General features: G+C 46.3%; 1 protein-coding gene across 1 annotated transcript; it reads right to left on the bottom strand.

Annotated features, from left to right (window-relative positions):
• Window positions 1-1126: 1126 nt before the first annotated feature.
• IRF6 (interferon regulatory factor 6) lies at window positions 1127-19545 on the bottom strand. The gene is made up of 9 exons (XM_032878112.1): window positions 19341-19545; window positions 14583-14666; window positions 13836-14012; window positions 9233-9437; window positions 8092-8220; window positions 5481-5624; window positions 4013-4405; window positions 3211-3329; window positions 1127-2546 (listed from the first exon to the last, which is right to left on the bottom strand). Exons 3-9 carry the CDS (start codon window positions 14007-14009, stop codon window positions 2322-2324), a joined length of 1389 nt encoding a protein of 462 aa, XP_032734003.1. The 5' UTR covers window positions 14010-14012; window positions 14583-14666; window positions 19341-19545; the 3' UTR covers window positions 1127-2321.
• Between the last annotated feature and the right edge of the window lie 813 nt (window positions 19546-20358).

Below are 20358 nucleotides of genomic sequence, written 5' to 3'. Positions count from 1 at the left end.
ACCACACCAAGAGAGTGTGTGGTGTAGCCACCAAAGCTAACAGTCTCCAAGAAAGAAAGGGCACCTGGTTTCTATCATCAGGACCAGAGAAGGAGCAGTGAGGGAGATCAGTGAACAGCCCTGCACACACTCATCCAGTGTTTTTTGGGTTTTTTTTTTTGAAAAATGTATTTATTATTGGAGAGACAGAGTGAGCGGGGGCGGGGAGAGGAAGAGGAAAAAGAGAATCTCAAGCAGACTCCCCACTGAGCATGGAGCCTGATGTGGGGCTCAATCTCATGACCCTTAGTCCAGCACTTAACCAACTGAGCCACCAGGCACTTTTCTCCCAGCATTCTGAAAACAATAAAATACATGGAAGAAACTGGGCTCTCTAGTTAAGACTACATAAAACTACTCATCCATTCCTCTGGCATCTTTGTAAACTTTTCATTACAGTTACATACAAGTTTGATCCTTCTTGGCCCTTCAGAACACAATCTTCATCACCTTTTGCCAGCTCATATTTTCTGGGCCTCCATCCAGATGGAGAGCCTGGCTATTAGTGTTTCACAGCATAAGGGAAAAGGACAACCCAGATCAAGCAGTTGCCCTCCCAATTTACCTACGGTGGGTTCTTTTTAACTTTGAGCTGTGCAGTTACAGAGTTAGCCAGACACCAAAACTAAACCCTCCATGTTACCCACTCAACCAAAATGACCAAAAATCACAAAGTTTCTGTACCTTGCATGTTTCCTGGTCTCTAGAAGCCCAAATGCTGCTGACAGCTGAGCACCTGACATTTACCCAGATTTCTCTTGGTCATGCTTTAGTTTAACAGCAGATCCCACCACGTCCCTTAGAGATCCTAAAACCATAGCTTCAGCATTCTAAGTAAGTCCCACTGCCACCTGTAACCAAATTGAGCTTATGGCTTTTGAAGCTACCTGATTTTTCAGCTAGTTCAACTACAGTAGCAAGTAGGGGATGGCCTGGATGGCCTAGTTTAAGGGTAGTACACTAGACATGGGTTTTCTTGTAATGGCCTGGCACAGAGAAGCATCAGTATTCAAGAGCATTAGAGGCCTGCAACCAGAAATTAATATCTTGCTTTCCATTTAGGTCTTGGAGTTTAAATTATACTGTCTTTTTTTTTTTTTTTAAGGTTGTGGGTAGGACAAAAAAATGGAAGACGGAGCAAGAGTTAATAGATAAGACCAGTCTGTGGCAGCCATAGCTACAATGTTCTACACCACTCTTCACCTGTAAATAGTTCACACCCAGCTACCTCCACAAGAAGGGGGACAAGTAGATTTGGGCCAGATGAGCCTTTGGCAGAAAAGCACTGCCCAGTTCTCCTTCACCCTGAATACCTCATTTTTTCAACTGCAAAAAGTCCAAATGATAGCAAAACTGTAAAAGTTTTCAAACAAAAAGGAACTGTCCCTTTTTCAGTCAGGAATTTGTCCTAGATGCCCAGCTCACTCCCAGCTTTTCCTCAAAGAAGAGAGAAGAAAAAGCTCTATGCTCTCTGAAAGGTACCACTGAGTCATACACTCTCACCTACCACACTCGGAGTGTTACTGAGTGGTGGCAAGGTAAACACCTGACAACCAACTGTGCAGAATCCCTAGGCCTTCTGCTGACAGATTCCCTTGAGGAGCTCAGTTTATGAGCCTTTACTCCACAGACCAGGCGGCTTTTCAGACTTTGGCACCTATTTCTATTTAGATATCAAGCTTGGTTGCTAAGCAACCAGCCAGCTCCCCTCCCTCTCGCTTACTCCGTCAGGGAGCCAGCTTCCTATACTAGCAGAACTGGTCAAACGGAGATCAATCTTGGACAAATCAGTGCTTGAGGGAACTTTAATGAAAGCAAGAAAAAAAAATGTGGTGCAAGAACAACGCAGAAGGGTTCTATTCCAGGCAGTTATGCCTTGTACAAGTAGAATGAAGTCATCAGGTCAGAGTTTTAACTGGCATAATGTCAGGCACTGTTCCAACCCCTTCGTTTTACAGTAATGAATCTGAAGCCTAGAGGTTAAATGACTTAGTAGTTCAAGGTCACTGAAGCAGAGCTGCAGCTAGAATGCTGGCGTCCAAAGTCCCAGGCCAAATCTCCCTCTACTACATTACACTAACACTGGGAGGTTTCAAAAAAGAAAGGGGAACTATGAAAGGTGATTTTTTTCCATAAATTAAATCAACTTTAAAAGCCAGGCATACTGTGGAGAATCGAAGGCCACTAACATTGTTAGAAAGAAGAGGTTCAAAAGCTGGTTAAATCTGAATAATAAAAAATACCGCTATGTACAATATTGTAAAAAAAGATGGCATTCATGATTACTGGGCTGGCAGGGCAGGGGGGAGTTGCATGCTGGGGGCGGGCTGCATGGGCTGCCAGCTTTCTTGGGTTTGGAGGATGCGGTACAGCTGCTTCAGTTGAGCAACGATGTTATCTTTGATGTCTGGAGTGGAGATCTGCAGGCGGACACTGCCACTGTCAAAGGACCGTGTAAAATCACCAGAAAACATCTCGTAGATCATCCGAGCTACCACTGGAATGACCTGTTCAGGACACAGAACACACAGGTATCCACTGAAGAGAAGGTAATTTCAAACAGCAGGAGGGACTCAAAATGATAGAAAGGCCCAGTGAGGCCCTGGGAAAGCTGCCACCCCTTATGTGTATGCCTAGACCATCTTGCTAAGGCTCACTCTAGAACTTGGTTCAAATGAAGGTAAAGAACCTATATGTTTCATTACATCATATGCCTAAATAAATAGCTGCTTATTTTGGAAGTCTCTTACCCACATTTCATTTGTTGACTATCTTTTTTTTACAAATCCAGGGACCAAACCCAAGTGGTCTTGCTGCCACTTACTAGAATAAGGTTACACTCTTAAAAGTAACTCAAAGGGTCTTTCTAAAAGAGCTAGAAAGGACCATATCCTGTTAGGTTTCAGCAAGACTCTAATGTCAGTAAGAGAATGCAAGGTAAGGTCTTCACTAAACCAGTCATCCATTTTGAGGACCTTTGTGCTCCAGCTTGGTCCTACTTTGGTAGGACCTACTTGGTTCTTACAATAAACAAAACTTGAGTCTGCTATTCTATTTGATGGGATTAAAACATACATAGGTTGATGGATCTTCGCTCAGCACAATCCTAGTCCTGGGGCTAAAGCACTGGTAAAAAGGCAAAGAGTTGTTGACATATCCTTATATCCTCACCTGAACCAAGATGAGTTTCCTTTCCAGGGGTTTCCCATCTGGCCATTCTTCCCCAAAGCATAAGTAGATCTCAAATGGTGGCTGCTTCTCTATCTGTCCTTTCTGGTGGGCAATGAGATCTGTAGAAGGTGGAAGAGCAAGCTTGGTGTACTTGGCCATTCCATATCCACTCAGTAAAATACCATCTTCTGGGCTGCCCAATTTAGTGGTCACTAGCCACATGTGGCTATTACATTTAAATTAATTAAAATTAAATAGTTCCTTAGTCATATGAGTCACATTCATGTGCTCAGTTGCCCCATGTGGGCCATTGTGGACAACAAATAAGAACACTTTTATCATTTCTGAGGGTTCTAAGGATATCACTGAACTAGACCTGGGGTTCAAATTGTATTGTAAAATCCACATCTCAGTGTTCTCCCTAAATCTATTTGCTTGAATTTGCCACTTGGTATTTCCCAAATGGGAAAAGTATGTTTTGCTGATTAAGATGAAGTCAACTTCCAAAGTTAAGGTGGCAGTGGCAGCATCTGGCAGTAATAACAAGGCTGTCTCCCTCTTCTGCCACTAAAGGAGCCACAACCAAACTAAAATTAGCTTCCAAGTACATAGCTTTGGAGTGAAATGCCCTTCTTTGTTGCCCAGGTCACTTTCATTTCTCAGAACTAAGATTCTCTTCTACCTTTACTTCCTCCAGGAGTTTTTTAAGATACCTGAAGAGCCAGGAAAGGGGGTTGGGAAGGTGGAAAACCTACTTCTGGGGTGAAGCCCCCAACCACCAACCTTCTGAAGAAAGACTTACCACTAAGGAACGTTTCCAGGCAAAACAGTTTGACCTTCTTTTGTCTCTCAATCAGGTTGGGGGCAACAAGCGATGGGGCACATGGCCCAGACCAGTATACTTTGCACTGGCACAGCCTGATGGCATAAATGGCATGACCGCTGACCTCCAGGATCAGTCCTCTGTCCATGACGTCTAGCAGCTTACTGGTGAACAGCTTCTGCTTCTCATTGGTGATATGCTCTGGACCTGGGAACTTCACCTGCTCCAGACTGACGGGACCAAAGAGTTCCTCTTGGTCAGGCATGGGACCCAGGTCCCCATAGAAGAGCCGGCAGCCCTGGGGGTTGCTCACGGTCATGGTCTGCCCATATTCCTTCCCACGGTACTGAAACTTGATGTCCAAGTCAGTCACTGAAAGGTGAGAGAGTACAGTGAGAGTCCTGCTCTAATGCTCTGCCTGGGACTCATCCAAGTCCATCAAGATCAAGCCACCTTTCGACCAGCATTCAGGAAGGTCACCACCACAGTTATTCTTCCTGCAACAAAGGAAGACATCAACCTATCCCTGTACTATTCAGTCAAAAGACTACCTTAAAAGCAGATAGTTCAAGGTCCATGTATACTATCTCTGTTTAATCATTACACCCTAAGGGCTAGAATTTCTCCAAGCAAACTTCTGGGTTCAGTCTCCTCATTTATACTGACTGACTGAAATGTTCACATCAGTGGACATGGAAGCAGCTAAAAACTAAGGTTATCTAGTTTGTGTCTCATTTTTGGCTCATTTAAAAAGAAATCAGAAGAATAAGAAAAAATACCAAGCCATCTTGTCTTTCTGAAAATTACACACATGAGCACACTCTGCGGATTTGTTCTAGTAACTTACCATAAAAGGACACACAGCTCATGGCAAAGTAAATTTTCACTCATCAAGCCTCCATTGAAGCTTACAGGTCTTATCAAAGCTATTACTCTCTTGGACCATATACTAGCCCTCACATTCCCACCCTCCATCCCATCCCCAATACCACCATGCATATCATGAAAGGGAGATGGGGTAGTAACACTGGTTCTTCACTGAGATCAATTTGTGTTCAATTCAGAAAGATTTTCTCCCTTCCAAAAGCCCCTCACAATCCAAGAAACTTCTTGATCAAATCCATGGCCATTAATCTTCCTGTCCCTCAAATGGCCTTATGCCCAGATCCCCTAGACAAACTGATGAACCCAGGCTTTCCACTCACCTAACAGGTGAGTAACCCTGAGCTGCAACTAATCACAGCATCCCCATGGGCAGGTAGATATGAACTAATGTTTCTTTACTTCTTCCCTGATGACTCATCAGCCAGTCAGGAACCAGACAGAGGCTGCCTATAGGACAGGTGGCTATTCTATATATGGCAAAGAAATGGAGGCAGAAGGTAGGGCAGGAAAGGGACTGTAATAGGAGCTGAAGACCCAGCTAGAAAGATCAAGTCTCACTTACTTGGGAGAGAGCTGATCCACAGCTCTGGAGAGCTATAGAAGGGCTGTATAGGTGCCTGGGGTACATCTATTTCCAGAGGCTCAGTTTTGGGCCACACTGCTTCAGGGCTGCAGTTGCCCACACTGGCTGGTGCCATGGGAGAACCTAGAACAGAAAGATGTGGGTGAGCAGGCAGGGGCACCACGTTTGTACATCACCTGGCTTGGGGCTTTAAAACCTAACAAGACTGACAGACAAGAGTCAAACACTGGACTATGACTCCATGTGGCAGCCCATCAATAATTTCCACAACTGACACAAAAAGAGATACAGTTCCCCTGCTTCTACTTCCTAATCATATTAATTCTCCCATAAACTCATAGTTCTGAAAACGTGCATTTGCTGAAGATGACCAAACACAGGAATATTCTCTGGGGTTAAATTAGAATGAGCATGAATAAAAGGTTCCCTATTGCAGATTTTCACCCCAGCAATTACATAGAAGTTGGCTGTCTTCTACAAAATGAACTCCTCTATAAAATGAACTCAACTGAATGAGTTGATTAGCTTTGAGTATATAGAAATTCCATTAAAAAAAAAGAAACAAATACCAGGGCGTCTGTGTGGCTCGGTCAGTTAAGTGTCTGCCTTCGGTTCCGGTCATGATCCCAGGGTCCTGGGATCAAGCCCTACATCGGGCTCCCTGCCCCTTGGGGAGCCTGCTTCTCCCTCTCCGACTCCCCCTGCTTGTGTTCCCTCCTTCATTGTGTTTCTCCGTCAAATAAATAAATAAAATCTTTTAAAAATAAAAATAAAATAAATAAACACAAATACTTTTACGTGCACAAAACATCTGGAAGGATATCCAAAAATCTAAAAGGATCAGTTTCTTCCAGGGAAACCAAACAGGGGGTCAGAGACAGAAAGGAAAGAAAACCTTTTGGTACCATTATGAATTTTAAAACATGTAAGACTAATATTTATTCAAAAGTATCCAATTATAGCTCTTAGGAAAGAAAATGAAATACCCATCCTATTTTCTTGCTATTCTCAAAGTTGGTTCACTCCAAAGTCTAGAGATTTCTCCTCCTAGCCTCACCTCTTAGGCATCTATTCTTCAACAATTCTTCTTCCTCTGCCCCAAGAGCTCTGAAATCATAGAAGTAATGTTTCTTTGTTTGTGCAAAAGTCTGGTTAAATCAATGTACCCGTTTTACTTTTTTGTTTTTATTTTTTATTTTTAAAGATTTATTTATTTATTTGAGAAACAGCATGTGCACAAACGAGGGGAGGGGCAAAGGGAAAGAGAGAGAGGGAATCCTTAAGAAGACACCCCCTGAGCAGGGAGCCCAACTTGGGGCTGGATCCCAAGACCCTGAGATCATGACCTGAGTTGAAATCAAAAGTGGGACGCCCAACCAACTGAGCCATCCAGGCGCCCCTACTTTTTAAATAGATGCCCCCCATCTTCCCAAAAATGATCCAAAGCAACCCCTAACATAAGGCCAACAACATTTGCTTTGGTAAAATATGAACAGAAATATGAAATCAGGGTCCTGGAAATAGGTTGCACCCTTTTAAGGGGTGAAAATAACAGAATGAATCAGCGAAGGATTTGGGAACGGATCTCGTATTTCCAGATATCCAACTCAAATCACTAAGTGGGAATGTAGCATGTGACAACATTGACCTGAGAGAACTCAATGATAATTTTCTGTACTCATCCCTTGGTTGTAAAGATATAAATAGCAGGTTAAGTGAAGGAGGGCAGGTGGACAGAAAATAAGAGTTATTTCCCGATTCTTAAAGGTAAGGCAATCACCTAAAGTAGGGGACTCCAAAATCCCAAAGGAATCATTTCGATAACATTTTCTAAGTGGCATAAGTATCTCATTTGACCCACAGCAGCCAGATGGAACTAGAAATGGAGTGATGAGCTTCTCAACTCAACTAGTGCATGGCATTAGACTAGGAGCATTTCAGTCGACAGTTCAAGTGAAGATGCTGAAGAGCACTTCACCTTGTATTTGAGAATCCTCAGAATGTGCAATGGAAGAGTCAGTACCTGCTCTGTTACAGTGGCCTTCCAACCCCTCAACTCATTTTTCCTGGGAAGCCGACTTCAAAAAGAGCATAAAAGAAGCAAAAAGTCTCTTACAGATAAATTCTATCAAGCTAAGTATTATAGAAACCACAAGTTTCCCAGGACATAGCCTTAGCAGAGTAGATACCCTGCTAAGAAAGTGACACAAAATTTCTATCAAGGGAAATAGTGGAAGACTTTGCCTATAATTCGTCAAAATGATATCTACACTTGACTTCAAGGAAATCAGCAAAATTTGTAACAACTGATGTATTTTTATGTGGGACTGAGAATGAATTTGTTTAACTTCTCTGAATTAGCTGTAAGATTCCGAAGATGTTCTCTACGCCTGTAAGCTGCCCACTGGGATAACTGGGCCAGCAGAGTTCCCCTGTCTACGGCCCCTACTTGTTAGTAGACCAGCAGCTTGGCCACAAGGCCTCATTACTGCTCCCAGTGCAGCAGGGGCTGAGGAGTCAGTAGTTGTTAATTCAAAGCCTGTTCCACCCTCTTCATTCTTCTGTACCACCCCCCACTATCCCCACTCACCATTGATGTTCAGGAAGGGGAAAGTGTCCTGGATGGGAACATGGTGCTGTGACTGATCAAGCTCATCTTCTTCATCTTCTTCATCTACATCATTATCCTTCTCATCCCAAGGAGCAGATCCAGTGGATCCTAACCAAGAAACAGACACATCAGCCCACGAGCGAGCTGCTGGGGTTGCACTGTCATCCTTATAGCTGATCTGCTGTATATGCTAGGTATTATTAGTACAGAGACACCCAGGGCTCAACATGTACCCCTAATGCCCCAGCCAAAAAGAGTGGGAACCAAAGGTATATTAACCTCTGGCTCTAACTCCTCCTACTGAGCTCTAATGTTAGCTCTCTTCTCCTCCCCTACCCAGGAGCAGATAGCATTTCCTTTCTTAGAAATCTCTTAATTCCCACCTTTAAACCTCTTGCTACACATTAGATTCCCTTCTTAAGGACTCAAGGACACCAACTTCTCCCCTTTGTAAGCTTAATGTGAGGACAGACCCTTCCCTCTTGGCAGAGCCTCACTAGATCCATTGGAGAACAAGTCTAAATCACCCGGCTCTCGGTACTTCCAAGGCACTGGGTAAACAGGAGGATCGGGTGGTATTCTCTTAGGAAAAGTATCCTACAAATTAAATAATCCCTCATCCAACATTTGCAAAGGGAACTTAATAGCTTTAAAATGTCATGTCAATTGAATCTTACAATAGTCTTTGAGGCAGGCAGGAAAGATGAGAGCCCAGATTTTACCAATGAAGAAACTGAGGCTCAAAGGTCAAATGACTAGATTCCATGTCCCATAAGGAGCAAAGTGATAAGAGCCAGGTTCAGAACTCAAACCTCCATCTTCAAAACCACCTGACCTCTCCTCTCAGTGCTGAGTCCCAAGGGAAGCTCTTCCTACAGTAGGTCTCTATCCCCCCTCTACTTTCTCATTCTTTTAAACAGTCAGGCTAGTAACTATTCCCCTAAGTGAACAAGAAGATTTTGCTGACATATCTTTTGTTTTCCAGGTCCTTCCTAGAGAAAGGCTTTCTTGCTTTGTAACTAAACTTTGTAAGTGATGTTCAAGTCAACTATCTCTTTAAAGCGTCCAGCCCAGAACCTGGCTTACTGTCCACCTGTCCTGCCAGCAGCTGGGGCCTCACCTGGGTTAATGATTGATCCCTGAGGTTGCGGGATGTCACACACTTGGTATATCTTCACCGGGTTCATGGGTACCTCCTTGGTGCCATCGTACATCAGGTTGAATTCCCTGCTCTTGTTGAGAGCACAGCGGAGCTGGGCCTTCCATTTAGCTGGGTCAGGGTCATCCACCCCTTCCTGGTACTTCCCTGTCTCCACAGCCCAGGCCTAAGGAACAAGAAACCACAGTGAATGCCTGCCATTGCCCAGAAGTACTGAGAAATCTGTTCACCCTCTCTCATACACATGAGCACGTACAACCGGGCCTGACTGCCCCGCCATCCCCATCCCCAGTTACAGAGCCTGCAGCAGGAAGCCCCACCCTCAGGCCCTGGCCAGGCAGGGCCGAAGGGACATTAAGCCATATGCAAACACAATCTTTTGAAAGGAGGAGCCTTATCTCAACTATTGGTGCCAGCACCACCTGTCAAGAGTGGCTATAATAAAGGTTAGAAATAAAAAAGAGCCTGGAAAAAATACAGTTGACCCTTGAACAATACAGGGATCAGGAATACTGACCCTCTGCACTGTCAAAAATCCACATATTTAATTTTTGACTCCCCAAAACTGAACTATCTTACTGGTAACAGCTGATTAATGATATTTTTTATACTGTAGACTATATTCTTATAATAAAGCAAGCTAGAGAAAAGGAAATGCTATTAAGAAAATAATAAGGGGGGGCGCCTGGGTGGCTCAGTGGGCTAAAGCCTCTGCCTTCGTCTCAGGTCATGATCCCAGGGTCCTGGGATCGAGCCCCACATCGGGCTCTCTGTTCAGCAGGGAGCCTGCTTCCTCCTCTCTCTCTCTCTGCCTGCCTCTCTGCCTACTTGTGATCTCTATCTTTCAAATAAATAAATAAAATCTTTAAACAAAAAAAAAAAAAAAAAAAAAGAGGGGCGCCTGAGTGGCTCAGTGGGTTAAAGCCTCTGCCTTCAGCTCAGGTCATGATCCCAGTGTCCTGGGATCGAGCCCCGCATCAGCAGGGAGCCTGCTTCCTCCTGTCTCTCTGCCTGTCAAATAAATAAATAAAATCTTAAAAAAAAAAGAAAATCATAAGGAAGAGAAAATATAATTAACAGTACTATATTTATTGAAAGAAAACCTGCACGTAAGTGGACGTGTGCAGGGGTGTCTGGTTGGCTCAGTTAGAAAACCACACAGTTTTTGATCTCCAGGTCATGAGTTTGTGCCCCATGTTGAGTATAGAGATTATTTAAGTTAAGTAAGTAAGTAAATAAATAAATAAATTTAAATAAATAAATAAGTGGACCCATGCAGTTCCAACCCATGTTGTTCAAGCATCTGCTGTATACCCCAAAATGCTAATGGTAACTTTGGATAGCAGGATTTCAGGTCAATTTTTTTTTTTGGCTTATTTGTTTTTGACATTAATTACTTTTATAAGACAACAAAGGGAGACGCCATGTGATATGAAGAGTTTGGCCTTGCTGTTCCCTCCCCCTACATTCTTCAATCTGATGCATAAATAATTGCAGAAAACAAGTGCCTTTAGGAATAATAGCCTGTCGGAGGGCAAGGCAGCACAGTCTGGAAGTCCAGCTGGAGGCGGAGGGCCTCATTGGACTGGTCCCACACTCTTTGCCCTTCCTTAGTTCCTCAAAGTCCCACTTCATTGGGAATACTTTGCTGCAAACACCAGGTATGAGCTAAAACCGCTTTGGCTCCTCCTCACTGGTTCTCCATTTCTGGGTCCAGAGGCATGTGTGTTTCCACTCATGGGCTATCCACTCTCCCCCACTACTAACATACTCTCAGAGCTCTATGCTTTCTTCAGGATGTTACCTTCTGATGCAGAAAAGGGGGATGTCATTAGCAGAGACCTCAAGACCAGGAAGCACACCCCAGCTTGTGGAAATGGACAGGGCTCATGTCCAGTTCCAACTCCTTGCCTCTGCTTCTGACCTCAAGCTGAAATGGAAATTTTCTGCCCCGTCCTTTGAGATCTCTGATCTCCCTCAGTCACTCCCAGCCCCAGACCCTGACAATCATCCGGAAGTTTCTTCCAAAACAAATTTCAGTCCTCCTCTTCTACTTCAGACTCAATTCTTACCATGTCCTCAGACTCGAGCACCTGCAGTGTAGTTCTACAGTACAGAATGTGGAGGTCTGAGAAATGGGTGCTGCCCCATATGGCTATGCTGGCCCCATTCCATCCAGCTCCCTACAGGGGATGTTTATGTCACTGGTCCGCAGTATCTGAGAAGCACGTCTCTAGTTGTGCCTGGTGGTACCTGACTGCTGGCTCACCACATCTTCCCTTCCGTTTGTTTGATCCCCGGTACCCACTCCTGCTTTGGCCCCACCTAGCTGGCTTGGGCTATGCTGACCTTGGCTCAAGTCTAAATATTTCTGTGGCTCCTTAAATCCCTGCCCCTCCATGGAGAGCAGCCAGACTAAGCCAGAACCACAGCCCCAGCCTTCTGGCTCACAACACAGCCATTCCTCCTCAGGGCCTACTCAGAGGGTGATGCAGCAGCGGGGCTACCCACCCCATGGCAATCGTAGTGATTTATAAATAGGACATACTCAACCCATTCTGGGTCTTGCTTCTGACACTCAGGTCACTGTGCAGGTCCCTACTACTTCTCTTCCAGAAATGGAAGTAACCTCTGTATTTTAATTGGTAATTCACTAGTCCCTCCCTACACATTATTTCACTCAATTCTCATAACAATCCTGTGAGGCAGGCAAGACTGGTTTCATCCCCCATTTTACTGAAGGGGAAGGTAAAGCCCAAAGAGATTATGTGACATGTTCAAGACCATACATGCAACTGACAGTAGGATCTGAAACCAGGCCTTCCAATTCCTGGTCAGAATGGGGTAGATGGTAATGGGGGAGCAGACAGGCTTGGGTTCAAATCCTGGCCACACCCCTCACTAGCTGTGCGATTTGGGCAAGTTACTTAACCCCTCAGAGACTCAGCCTCTGCATCTACAACACTGGGTAATACCTCCCCTACACAGTTGCTGAGAATTAAATGAGACAATGGACAAGGGATACAGAGCAGGCACCCATTTAACGCTAGTGGTCCCCTGCCTCCTTCCTGCTCCCACAAATCCTGCCCAAGGCCTGTCAAGAACTTGGGATCTGTGAAAGTGCCCTCACTCTTCTCCTGACTTCTAAGGCCCTCCCTTAGCATTCTGCAGAGATAGAGACATAAGCAAGACAAGCCTCCTGCAGCCATGTTTTTCTCAAGCCCTGAGCATGCAGACCACTCTCATGAGTCGGGCTTTCAGGAACCAGCCTCTTCCCCCATGGCCAGCCACCCCCAGCCACCAACAGCAAATGCAGTTTCAGACCATGGCCACAGCCAGAGGCCGGCTGGGCTGAGGCAGGCCCATTCCCTCCCAGTGCCAGCTTCAGTAATTGGGGCTGGTTTACAAATGTTTTTCCCTATCATTTTTTTAAATTAAAAGCGCTCATTTACTTTCCTTCTAAGTGCTTTCAGGTCAATTTTCCCTCTGCCTCTCGTGTCTACACCTGATATAACAGAGTTAGGTGGGAAACATCTCTAGGACGGCTCTCCTTTGAGGTGAGCCCACATCTTCTGATCCAATCTCAGCAAGAACTGGGGCGTCAGTCTTGAGAGGGCCAGGGTAGGGACTGGATTTCACTTCTGACTTCCAGCTTATAGAGGAAGAAAAAGCTAAACTCACTCCTCCGTGTCTTGGAGATGCAGGAACTAAAGCAACTCACGAGATGGAAGGCTGACCAGCACAGAGAAGTTGGTCGGAAGCAAAGGCACAGGGTCTGGAATTAGAAACCACATGCCACCCCTTCCCGTGACCAGCTTCCCACCTACTTCTGCCTTAAGCCAAGCTTTGGCTTCACTGAATTTTGTAAAATGCCGTGTGACTAAATCTTGTTTTCCGTTAAGTAAAGCAATGCTCACATCAGAGCTATTTTTTATTTAAGAAGACACCCTTGTAGAAGAAAAACCTGTACTAAATCCACCATTAATTTGTAAGCAGAGGTCATGGACGAGGCAAGGTATTTTAATATCAAAAGAACACCGTGAGAAAAAAAAAAAAAAAAAAAAAAAGAACACCGTGCAGAGGGCCCTCTACATCCAGCCCATAGGCTACATTAGGAGCTACTGCAACACTCAGTAGTTCTACCCTGGTCTGGAGGGTCATTCCCAGGCCCAAGCGCCTGTCTTCATAGCCAGAGCCCTGAGGGCATGAACAGCAAGGGTCACTTGCTGGCCCTCCGGAGCTTTTGGAACAACCACATCAACACAATCACTTGCAGTTTTACCAACTGCACCCGGGATCTTTTGGGATATAAGTTGAGTACTTTTAGCCAGTGGGAAAGAATAAACACCCTCAAACATCCCAGACGTGCCCCAGCAAGAGAAATTACTGTGCCTAAGTTTGGGCGCCCCCTTCATAAACATTCTCTCTGATGCATTAGCATTTGGGATCTAATGTACTCCTCATGCCAAAATAGAAAACAGAACAAAACAACAACCGAAAACCCCAGAAAGCTCTGACAGAACTGGAAAGCATTTTAAGTCAGACGGTGGAAGAAGCCCTTTACCTTGAAAATGGTATTTTCCTCCTCTTGTTGGGGGCTATGCCGGGTGGCATGTTTCCAGGGAATCTGGAAGCGTTTGGAGTCCCTGTGTAGCCAGATGAGCCCGGGGTACAGGCCACTATCCACCTGGGCCACCAGCCAGGGCTTCAGCCGAACTCTGCGGGGGTGGAGGGCCATGATCTAGGGGTGGGGGGAGGGAGGGTAAAGAGTAGGGAGAGCAGGAGAATCATTAGGCCAGCCTCTGGGAACTTTTCCCAGCCACTGTTCCCGTATGATAGAGCTACAGTTTCATTAGATTACAGCAAAGAAACTAAATATGGGAATAGACTGTGCCAGGTGGGGAAGAAAAGAAAAGAGGTTAAAAGGTTCTTTTGATTCTTATTCCAAAGCCATTTATACTTCATGTTCCAGCCAAATCAGACTTATCATGTAAGTAGATCACATTTCTCCTATTTAAATCCTGAAGCAGGAAAATAAAAAAAGATGACATCATCCCTGCTGGAACACAGTCCTTCCTAAAGAACCAAGGCCTTTGGAAGAGAAGTGAAATTGCTCTTTTCAATCTCATCTCAGGAGACAGGAGAAAAAAAGTTATGGAAACTGCAAAGATAGGGGCAAGAATTTGAAGCACACTTTCTTTTTAGACAAGACAACTCAACACGATCAGGAATATTTTAATAAGAAATGACAGCACCGTGGTGAGAGGCTAGGAGGCAAGGGGTGGGTCCTGGTTCCAAAGTCCTCACTTACAGAGATGAGCGGGCAGTGTATCCACAGGGATCCAAAGAGCTGGGCCTCGAGTCAGCTCTCCTTCCTCTGGGCTGGCCAAAGACTCTGTAATCAAGAAAAAGGGGTCCCAAGTTGGTTATGCACAGGACAATCCAGTGAGTGGCTGGGAGAAGACTTGGGAACATGGGAGACAAAGGCTCTGAGGACCCTTCTCACACCTGAGTCTGGGAAAGTGCAGGAGCCCAAGAATAATCAAGTGCTACGGCTCTTCACCCTAGACTGCTAAAAACAACCCTAAGACAAGCTGGCCTCTTCCACCTGGGTCTGTTTATCTCCCCACAGAGGCTAGAGTGAACTCATGGGTTGCAGGAGGCGGCCTGGGTAAAGTCTGCAATTGATCCTCATAAAAACACAGGAGCTCGGCAGATAACATTCGGCACCAGCCTGCACTCACAGCAGGAAACAAAGGCCTGCCCACGCTGGGTGCCTTTAGGAAAAACTGGTCCCTAGAGAATTGTTTGCCAGGGATGTTGTATTTAGGTATTTTTTGTTGTGTGTGTTCTCCTTTTACTTTGTTTTTACTTAAGGTTAGGTCTGCAAAATCGCCTTCCCTCAGCAAATACACGTCCATCAGCTACTGTGTCCAGCACTATGTCGGTTAGAAAGCACATGGCTTTCATCAGACTCCCTGAAGAAATCCACACTGCAACTGCTCAAGCCCCACAACGGCCTGAGGAAAGGAAGATAAATAAGTCACCTTCACACCCAGGAAGGTCCCCACCTGGATCACAGTTCAGAAGCCAAACCAGTTGAGTCAGCTGAAGGTTCCCACTCACAGGAGCTTAGCTGAGGGGGTGGCCCCGAACACCACTTCCTTCCCCAGCCAGACTCCCAACAAGCAGGGAAAACCCAAACCCAAATCAAGCTGGCTTCTGGCACTTTAAGAGCAAGGCAGGACCTGCTCTCACCTGAGCCTTCTGACCCAGTTAACAAGTCCTGCAACTGAAACCTTCCCCCTGGGAGCACAGCTTAGAGTGGGCAGGTCAGGTTGGCATGCGGTATTCAACTGTCCCCCGACCCCATGTTCTTGGCCTTGTTCGGGCTGCTTTGTAGGGCAGCAAGTCAAGCCATCAAACCAGGGGGAAAACATTTACCTTATAAGGAGGAGAAAATGCATATTCTCCTTTTTTTTTTTAAGATTTTATTTATTTGACAGAGAGAGAGATCACAAGTAGAGAGAGAGAGAGAGGAGGAAGCAAGCTCCCTGCCTAGCAGAGAGCCCGATGTGGGACTCGATCCCAGGACCCTGAGATCATGACCTGAGCCGAAGGCAGAGGCTTAACGCACTGAGCCTCCCAGGCAGCCCAGAAAATGCATATTCTCCTAAGGACAAGTTCTACCTTCTCCTCCTCAGTCCCAGCCTACTGGAAAGGGGATGGAGCAAGGGAAGGACAAATGGGGAAATGGACAGCACACTGGTCAGCCTCGTGAGGGACATTTGAGAATTTCTATTGCAGTACCCGTAAGTCCTGTGTCTACGCTTGTCAGACATGTGAAATCAGTTCTAGACGGACCATGGACTTTGATGAAAAGCATTTATCATAGTTGATCAACAACTCATCAAGAGAAAATTAAAGCAACCAAGTAAACGCAGGATCCTGCACATAGTGATAGGGAAGAAGTAATATCATAGAGACTGATTGTTAAGATCCAGAGTCCTGGGTTCTCAGCCTTCTCTCAAGATGGCACTGCACATGAACAACCCTGCCCCAGCCTGCCTTCCTTCATGCCCCACCTGCATCGCTGCTAACCCTCTCCAACTCAGTCAAAAGGGAGTCAGCCAAGATCTCCCCCACCTGCCACCCAGTACCTAGGGCTCTAAAAACTGGCAGAGAGTGAAAAGTTGGAAGCAACCAAAATAACAGAGGAAAATGGCTAATTACATATTCACAGGCTGCACTATTAAGCAACCATTAACAACGGGGTGTCTGAAGAATTTTTATTGGATTTGGGGAAATGTTTACAACATGAAGTTAAGGGAGAAAATACAGCACATAATACCGACTATATAGTATTCTCTCCATCCTTTAACATAACATGCACTTGCACACATATGCACATACACACAGATGATTTAAAGAAAGGAAAAGAAAGGGCGCCTTTCTGCCGTCAGTGGGTTAAAGCTTCTGCCTTCGGCTCAGGTCATGATCTCAGGGTCCTCAGATGGAGCTCTACATTGGGCTCTCTGCTCAGCAGGGACCCTGCTTCTCCCCCCGCCCCCCACCACTGCCTCCCTCTCTGCCTACTTTTGATCTCTGTCAAATAAATAAATAAAATCTTTTTTTAAAATAGTAAAAGAAATACACCAATGTAACAAGACATCCAAAATGGTTACCTGGTGATAGGATTACGGGTGAATTTTATACATATCTATATACTTTTGTGTATGATTCACATTTTCCTACAATGGCATGCTTCAATTTATAACAAAATGAAAAGAAAATCGAGGCGCCTGGGCGGCTCAGTCAGTTAAGCGTCTGCCTTCAGCTCAGGTCTTGATGCCAGGGTCCTTGGGTGGAGCCCCACATAGGGCTCTCTGCTCAGCGGGAGCCTGCTTCTCCCTCTGCCTGCTGCTCCCCCTGCTTGTGCTCCCTCTCTCTCTCAGTCAAATAAATAAATAAATCTTCTTTAAAAAGTGAAAAACAGGGGCGCCTGGGTGGCTCAGTGGGTTAAGCTTCTGCCTTCAGCTCAGGTCATGATCTCAGGGTCCTAGGATAGAGCCCTACATCGGGCTCTCTGCTCAGCGGTGAGCCTGCTTCCCCCTCTCTCTGCCTGCCTCTCTGCCTACTTGTGATCTCTCTCTTCTCTCTGTCAAATGAATAAAAATAAAATCTTAAAAAAAAATAGTGAAAAACACCTACACATAGTATTTCCTTTAACCACAGGAAGCTAAGACCTTTCTTGGCCATTGGAAGGTATAAAAGATGATGCCCTTCATCTTTTCATCTTCATAGCTGCTGAGACTATGATACCAACAGTCCTTCATACCTACATAGGCTTTACAGTTTTTTACATGCACTTTCATTTAACATGTATGATTTCATCCTCATGATCTGGAAGTAGTACTATTATTATCCCCACTTTATAGCTGGGTTAACTGAGACACAGAAAACTGCTTCATCTGGGGCTTGGACCCAATACTCCTGAGTCAGAGTACACCATAGTACTGAATCCTGCCACAATACCCTGCCTTCCAAGTCCCTCCTTCTGCACACTAAGAAAGTAAACCAAAATATTGACAAGATCCCAGCAGCATGAAAGTCCAAGGAAGTGGTTAGCGAAGAGACTCCATGACACCCACCCCCAAACACACCTGAATCAGAATTCTCGTTCAAAACACTCACATCACCCAAATCTCAATGCCCACAGAACCTTGGCCTAGCTGGACTCAGCCCTGGTATCTCTAGCTGCCATCACAGTGAAATTCAAAGCCTGTGTCTCCAACAGGTACTTACCTAGCCAAAGAACAAAGATGCTAACCTGTCCACTCCCCTCACACTGGGCACTAAGCAGGGATCTTCCAACCTCTCCAAGGCATAACTGTCCTCTCTCACACACCCATTCCAGGGAGCAGGTCCTCTATAAACACTCCCCACCCCCACTAGTTGCAGCCCCTGCCCAGACTAGTTTCCAGGGGCACCAATACCCCAAAGCCGAGCTTCGAGATTGGGCCAGTGGTTTGGCTTAGAGTAGAACACACTTGCCAGGTAGTTCCTTCAGGGAACTGAAGGCCATCTTCCAAGTTCCCCAACCTTCCCTCCATTTAGTTTAGCCCTGCTTAGGGGTAAATTCTGTGCCTCTCGCCATAATTCCCATGCCCTTCTTCCCTGCTGGATTGAATTTGGGGGCAGGTGAGAGGGAGCTACAGGGTATTGGGAGCTGCTGTCATGCATTATGCACACATCTAACCCTAAACTACTCTCCTGGGTCAGCACCAGCCTTCACTAACTCCTACTGGAGCACCTTCTCCCTCTCCCTTCCCTGGATTCCACTTTTGATAGCCACTAGGAAAGCAGGTTTGGGACAGAGATGACCCTTTTACTACAAAGCAGGCTCCGTGTAAAGAGTGGCATCCCGGGCCTCCTTCCCAGTCAGGGCTGGGAGACTTTCTCCATTTTTCCACAGCCACCCTCCATACCCTTCAGGCGAAGAGGGCCTCACCCCCAGAGCGACCACACCCAGCACCACCCTGCCCAACACCAAGCTTGGCTACTTGGAAGTCCATGGCTGTCTCCCACTCCCCACGTAGGGGCCTGACTGCCAAACAAATTCAAGGAGAAAAAACAAACTGGCTAAAATCCTGGCCGCCCCATCCCCATTTCCCCAAACATCTACCAGGACCAAAGGCCCGCAGGCCTAGGAAATCCCCTCTTTGGGACTCGGGCCAGCGGCCCAGCGAGCTGGTAAGACGGGAGGGGCGGAGGCGCCTAGCTCTACCCCGTGGTACGTGGGTAGAGGCCGAGATAGGCACACTCCGGTAGGGCAGGGAGGGAAAGAGAGTAAAGTGTGGGGTCGGGAGGGGCCCCGCGTGCTCCAGGGCTAGGACAGCCCAGAAGCTACCGAAAGCAGGGCGACAGGCACCCAGCCCCAGAAGGTCTCCCCAAACAAACAGATGTTCTCAAGTAAGGTTCCTAACCGCACAAACTCTGGGGCGGGCGTGTCCCCAAACCCCACCCCCACCCCCCTCCAAAGCTAGTGTTCAGAAGTTAGCGTCCTCACCTTTTCTCAGTCCGGCGACAAGAAGCGGACGTCCCTCCAAACCACGTCCCCAGTTAAGATCTCCCGTCGCCACAGCTCTCCTTGATCGGTCCGCCAAGCACACCTGGCTTTGCGCAGGTAGAGTCTTGGAGCTCCGCTCCGCGTCCCGCACCGGCCCTTACCTGCCCGACCAAGGTGCGCCGAACTCACGTCAGCGCCTCGCCCTGGGACGCCACCGCCCCTCTGCCGTCCGGCCACGCCTCCCAGGTATGACCACGCCCTCTCGCGTTCGGGATTGGCTGGTTGAGAGAAATTGGATCCTCTGTGTTCCTGGGCGGCCCAGAGCAGCCCAGCCCCTTCCTCACCTCACTCTCCCGCTTCTAACCCTGGCTGAGAAAATTCTCAGACTCGCGTCTCGATCTTGTGCCTCCGGGCTGGTGGTCTTGGAAACTGGGAGGTCACATCTAAAGGGGAGAGGGTGCCTCCCCTTTCCTCTTGTCCTATAGTTACCCCGCCGTATGGAGACAGTTAACCACAAAAAAGGGTTTAGAGATTCTGGGCTGGCCCTACTCCCTTTGGGCCTGTGTAAGTGAGTGGGATATGGAAGAGACTCAGGACACTTAGTCCCCTGGAGAGAGAAGCCTTGTGGCTTCCAGAGCAGAAATTCTGCCTTTATTCTGCCCCTTACCCGAGTGACTGTAAATTACTCGGCTTCTTGGTTTCACTTTTCTCGTCTATTCAAGAAGAATAATATTTGCTGCCTTTTCCAGTCACTATCCGGTAATGACTAAAAGCATGGCCTCTGGAGCTAACTATTAGGAATCAAACCCGAACTCCATCAGTTACTAAGACTTGGGAACGTTTCCTAAGCTCTCTGGTCCTCAATTCCTTATGGGTACAGCGAGGTAAATAAAAGTACCCACCTCAAAGGGGTGTTGTGGAGGCTCAATAGGTTGCTTCATAAAAAGCATTTGGAGCAGCACTTTGGCAGTTATTGAGCGATATTTAAATACTTGAAGTTTTTGTATATGGATCAAAA

This window comes from Lontra canadensis, unplaced genomic scaffold (genome assembly GCF_010015895.1).
Source record: "Lontra canadensis isolate GAN:19392208 unplaced genomic scaffold, GSC_riverotter_1.0 scaffold63, whole genome shotgun sequence".
Lineage (NCBI taxonomy): Eukaryota > Metazoa > Chordata > Mammalia > Carnivora > Mustelidae > Lontra > Lontra canadensis.
This window is presented reverse-complemented; position numbering and strand designations above follow the sequence as displayed.